Here is a 6,215-nt window from a genome sequence, read left to right as displayed (position 1 = left end):
GGCGGGCTGAGCTGACAGATGAGAGCCCTCCTCCTCCTCCTGCAGCCAGTCACACCGCTCAGCTCCACGCAGCCATGGCCATGAAGGCTTAAAGCGTCAAAGCCAACCTCACTGACGAGTCACTACAAGCAGAAACTGTGCTTTTACAACCACTGGTCAATACTGCCTCTATAGCATACATGCTTTAAGACTAGAGGAAAGAAAATGAGCAAAACAGCACATGTTCTCAAATGGATAATAATGCAAATTAATGCAAACTAAATCAGATAATACATTATTTGCATTTTAAAATAGAACATTTCAGAAAACCTGTCATACAAAATAAAATGTATTTTAAACCTCCTGTAATGTTGTGGGTGAAACTGGCCCATTTGAAGTAAAAAAAACAAACAAATTCAAAGTATTTTTTGGCATAATAAGTAATGGTTCATTTCACATATTTGCATATATTGCTGGTTCAAAAATACAAACCCTCATGACTCATTTGAGCCATCTTGTGCTATTTAGCAACCTCACTCCATAAAAAGAAAAAAATGCAAAATTAAGTTTTTAAAAATCATTGTCATGTAAAACTATTGTATTTTTGAAACCCTTGGAATTATTATATGTAGGTCTTTCCAATGTACATTAAAAAAGTTGCATTTTTAATGAAAAAATAGTGAATTATCCTCATTGAACAGTGATCTGTGAGAGGTAAAGAACACCACTGCACTAATGATTGGAATGGCTAGTAACAGACACAATACTGAGATATAAACAATGTTTATTGGGATTTTTTGGTTTCTGACTCTTTTGGATAATGAAACATGCCAAACTGACCCTGGAACATTATTGCTGTCCCTGAGAAATGAATATAACAGGGGGGTTAATGCAACTAATCAACTGGGGAACTTTCATTATGATATCTATTAGTTAAATATCAGTTTTGTGGGATTTTACTTAACTCTCTGAAACCAAAACCGTCAGTGGGTTTGAAAGGCATGATATCTGATAAAAAACAGCCAGATTTCCACATTTACCAGAGCCAGCAACAGTACAAACAGAAAGAAATAGTGAGATTTTCAACTTTTCAGTGGTCAAAGAACTAATCGTGTGTGAGGTGTGGTTCCATCCATAAAATTCATCAAATCTAAGCCCAGTTTTTACTTTATTCTACATGTTCCGTTTATAAAAAAAAATTGCAACAATAAACTGTTTTCACCAGATACTGTAAAAAACTACAAGTTCTGTGATCCCCAGCAAAACTGAGAAGCCACTAGTGGCCAACAGTCACGTGAATAAGATTCAGGGACTTTTCGTTTGAAGTGAGATTGAACGCAACACACTTGAAGTATGAAATTAATGCAACATGGTTCAAAAGCCTGTCAAACAAAGAGCAAACTATCTATCAAAAAGTTATTGGAAGATATATTCAGCATGGTGAAACATCCTTCTAGAGATTTTGTGCAGAGTAGTCTGAAAAATGGCCTTTTTAACTGTTAGTTTCTTCTCTAAACTGTATTTCTATTATTAAAACTTGTTTGTTTTATCATGTCAAAAATAAATTTGGGTTTTGAAGTAAAAACAAAAAAGCAGTCCAGGAAATTGCATCTGTTTCCGAACTACATTTTTCAGAACCTGTCTCAATATAGATGTTAGATATTTTACCAGCAAAAAAGAAACCTGATCATAGAAAACCAGATTTACCTACAGAATCATGACAAAAAACAGCTCCATTCACCACTTGATTTTCTACCCTTTGTATCAAATGTTTACTTTGAAATACCCTGCAGAAGATTTATTTTTAAAAATAAGCAGCTAATTATACTTTGTTGGACTTTTGCTAAAAAAAAAAAAAAAACCCAACAACATTACGTTACATATTTAATTCACTATTTTCTCTAAATGTCCCATCAGAAACAAATGTAGTGACACAAATTATGAACATAACCAAATACATCACAAGTCACAGTGACCAAGTAGCAGAGCTCCTGGTAGCATCGGTGCAACCAGCTTGTCACGGGCAAAACACATCACTTACTGAACATTTTCTTATCGACAGACATTACAAGTCACCAATGTTCCCCAAACGCCCCACATTGCAGGCTGCTGTAGCTACTGCTGGGTAGCTGCGACGCTCAGACAGGTGTGTGAACAAAACATATTTTAAAAAAAGAGTTGAACTAGGGCCTTATAATGTCAGATTTGTCCCAGATGAAACAGAGTCATCTTTTCTAAACAGCGCATGTAGGTGCATTTCATTAGATAACCACATTTTTAAGTGTAAATACCACAGTACACCGAAGCTATAAAGGTAATACTTTCCACCACTTTGGTTAACAGTAGCTGCCTGTGCAGGTTAGAGAGACGCAAATACAGCTGAATGATCATCATGACCTCGCACACTCTCAAAAAAAAGGTCACAGTCTGGAGCCCTGGATGGCACTGGATGTTAATGCATTCATTGAAAAGGTTCCTGTGTGGTGGAAAACAAGGCACATGTCAGCGCAGATCATAATAAGATTAAAGCTGATATAGTTTAGTTTTTGTTCTTTTAAAAGCTGCTGACAGAAACATTTGAAAGTGACTCAACAAATGTCAACTTTGTTCTCTAAACAAATTTTATTTCAGAGAGAAATACAAAAAATGTTGACAACTTAAAAACAAGGCTTTACTGACACATGGTTAAGAAATAATTCCGTTCGCCTTAAGTTCCACTGACAAATTTGCAAGCAGAAGACGAAAACAAAGTAATGCCGATGGCACCTCAGTGTCAGCACAGTTAGACTGCAGTGCTGAACTTAAGTATGACGTTTAGTCTGCTGCTCACAGAAAGCTGGAGGGAGTTTACACAAAGTACCGTTAAATATTATAGTACTGCACTGTTAAATGGGAAAGCACGATTAGAGTATGATGATAAACTGCACATGTAGTGTACAAACAGACCATTTTACACATTAAATAACGTCAATGAAACAAATACCGACACATAATGAGCTTCAGGACTGAATAATTTGATGAGTTTACAGTTTGTAGTTGTAGTTTGGCACTGACATTATTAAGATCAGCTCTAGATGATAAATACAAAAATAATTATGACTTAATCCTAAAGTCTAGCAGTCTGGCATTAGTTTTTACTGTTGGCTAAGAAATAAGTAACAAATATGTGATAAGTTCTTCCTCATCCCGGACACAGACAGTTAAGCACACGTACCGTTCACTGCAGTAATATCTGAAGTTATTGCATTATCAGCTTGAAGCAAACAGGCACTGATGGGCGACTGAATTACTCAAAAGCAATTAGGAAACATGAGAAGGAAACAGTTTTCTGCTTGTAAGTTAAAGTATGTTCAAACCGGACAGCAAAATAAAACAGAGCATCCTGAAGCTTGAACAAAACTCACAACTCAAACGTATATTTTTGTAAACATGTTGCGTGATGGCAAAGACTCTCAGTACCGTTGTCATTGGCAGCTCTGTGGACAATAATTAAGATTGAAGGCGAAATAACGGATAAATGTCAATAATAAGCATCCGGTACTCAAACATTTTTGTGATTCATGTGTCTTGAAGACAGAAAAACATCAGTGTGGAGCTCCAGAGCGGCTGATGGATGGATGTTTGGAGGGAAGAGGAAGAAGAGGTGGTGGTGTGCAGATAAAATGACTAGATCCTGGGCTCCTGGAAGGTCTGCAGGGCTGCAGGAACCGTTGGACTGATATGTGTGATATGTGTGTGTGACAGGATCACCGTGTTTCCCTACGACTCTTCTACTTGTCTGATTGCATTCTCATCTTTGCCTGCATCTGAGCGATCATCTCCTGCATGCGTCTCAGCTACACAGAGAGAAAGACACAAAAACAAAGTTTCAGTGATGGAGGATTTTCTCAAGTAACAACCATTTTCACATCATGAAGCTTTAGCTGTGTTTCTCGCTTAACCCTTTAAACCCCCAAAAAACACCGGCTGGTTTGGAAGACAAGTTATCTTTAAAAGCAAAAAACATTTATCAGAGCCACAAACTGTAAAGGAGAACAAATCATCAGACTTTTAACTTGTTGCTGGGAATTATGTGTGACTGTGGCTGTGTTTATACAGGGCAGATAGGAATGCATGGAAACTTAAGAATTTAAGCAGGAAAATAGCCATAGTATGTAGACTAACCAATTTTTCCAGTATTAGTAACACTTTTGCTGTACATACATGTAATTCTAGTTTTTAATGCTTTCGTAAAATAAGTTAGTAAAGATTCTTCTTTGTTGTTTATTCTTTTGTTCATTTATGGCATTATAATTGTGTCATACTTCGCAGAAGACACTTTTAATTTGAGCTACTTCTAGACATGGTAGTGTTGCTACCAAGGACTTTATACTACAGCAAACAATTTAACTACACTGAGTAAACATATAAAGACCAGAAAGTGCTTGGGCTTTAGAGAGTCTGGAGACCTTTACATCCTAAAAATTACAGATTTAAAGTTTATATTTTCATTCCTCAACACAGTGTTTCCTAATATGAATAGCTGCTGAGAAATTAATTTGAACTTTGGGTTCAAGCAACAGAATTCAGCAGAGATCGGATCTGTCCAGTTTAAATTCTGCACAAGAAAGTGAAGCATTTTTTAAAAAATTTCTGGCAGAAAAAAAAGCAGTCAGCAGATATTTAGCATGTTTAAGAGCAGAGTTGCTCCAAAATCAAAAAACACAAAAGCATATTTGTTGATTCAGAGCCTAAATTGTGTGTGTTTGTGTTAGTGTGAATTTATCTTTATTTTACAGCAACTCTTAATATCCCTGTTGTGGGAAAACCACGTCCCAAAACTGTTAATTTTTCTTTTTAGTTGGCTTAATCTTTAAGTTTATCTGAAAAACTTTTAACTACTAAGCCTAGTCTGACTTCACAGGACTGTAAACGTCGACAGTACAAAAATGTTAGGGTTAAAACAAGATATCAGCAGAATGAAAAAGCATCTCATGGAGTACCAGCTGAAATAGTTTACAGCCTGAGATTTTATTCACCAATACAAGATAACCTGCTGCATTACTATAAATACACTAACCACATGCTCAAATAGTTAGTATTCAGTCAAATGTGAGTACATTAATTCATTATAATGCAGAGTAATATCATTTAGATAAATACTGGCTGTAATGGCAATGAAGGAGAGTGTTTAAAAATGATTGAACCTTAAAATCAATGTCCAACAATAAATAAATATTGGAGAAAAGGTAGACAAATGTTAATGGCAGTGACTGTCCCATAAAAAGTAAATAATCTTTTTTTAAAAAAACTACCTTAGAGAGGCAATGTTTACATTTTAAAACCAGCATTGGTCTCACTGTTCCACTTCAACTCTCCTGCATTTGTTTTTTTGTTTTTTTTTAATATCTATCGCCATCTTGTGGCTGAATATGAAACTTCAAATAGTTTATATTGGATGTTTTTTACACAATAAAACTAAAGTTCTTTCTTGTGATCTCATGTGTTTTGGTGAATCAAATCAAGTTGTTTCAAGGCAATTAAAATGTTAATAACTCAACACTTCTGCATATTTTCTGGCAGGCAAAATTTAGATTACATTAAATATGAGGGCTAACTGAAGGTGATATACCTTGGAAATCAATGACAAGTTAAACCATACGTCTCTTTAAACTTTAAATAGGCTTTAAAAATACATTTTAAATTAATTTATATCATTGCTGTTGTTTTTATGATACATATATATTAAAAAATTAAAGTCAGGTATCATCATTTACCTTAGGGAAATAACAACAGGTAGTGCTTCATTTTTAACCTATGATTAGTTACTAATTCGTGACAATAGCTGGAAACAGCTGCTATTTTAGGTAAAGATTAAGTGTAGTAGGTACCACCTCAATTAACTGCAATTTGAAGCAAGACACAAGACATTAATATTTTTCATTACTGGAAACTCTCGTCTTACTTATTTTTTTCATTCATGTGTTTATTTCATCACTTGTCTTCCCTGGAACACGTATATTTTAAATAGTATCTAACAATGAAGTAGAATGCTTTCTCATATAGTGTTTTAACAATGTTAATATTAACCCCCTTGTTTTGTCATTTTCATCTCACATTCTACTTACAGAGCGACTTGGCATCATCTGTCCAGATAAAAAACAGATTTCTGACTGTCTCTGAAACATTGACATGAATGTTTATTGATGGGCATTGTATCTAATAATGCAGTAAATACATATTTACTGAAATGTCAT

At 35.0% G+C, this 6,215-nt stretch overlaps 1 protein-coding gene across 1 annotated transcript in view; it reads right to left on the bottom strand.

The window, feature by feature from the left end:
• Positions 1 to 2,577: 2,577 nt before the first annotated feature.
• zgc:63587 (uncharacterized protein LOC393431 homolog) overlaps positions 2,578 to 6,215 on the bottom strand; it is a 28,692-nt gene continuing 25,054 nt past the window's right edge. Inside the window, exon 12 of the mRNA XM_023277486.3 lies at positions 2,578 to 3,815. Within this exon, the coding sequence (XP_023133254.2) occupies positions 3,750 to 3,815 (66 nt within the window). The 3' untranslated portion in view covers positions 2,578 to 3,749. The remainder of the gene's footprint in view (positions 3,816 to 6,215) is intronic.

Source organism: Amphiprion ocellaris, chromosome 6, assembly GCF_022539595.1.
Source record: "Amphiprion ocellaris isolate individual 3 ecotype Okinawa chromosome 6, ASM2253959v1, whole genome shotgun sequence".
Taxonomy (NCBI): Eukaryota; Metazoa; Chordata; class Actinopteri; family Pomacentridae; genus Amphiprion; species Amphiprion ocellaris.
Note: the sequence above shows the minus strand (reverse complement) of the source record. Positions and strands in the feature narration are given on the sequence as shown.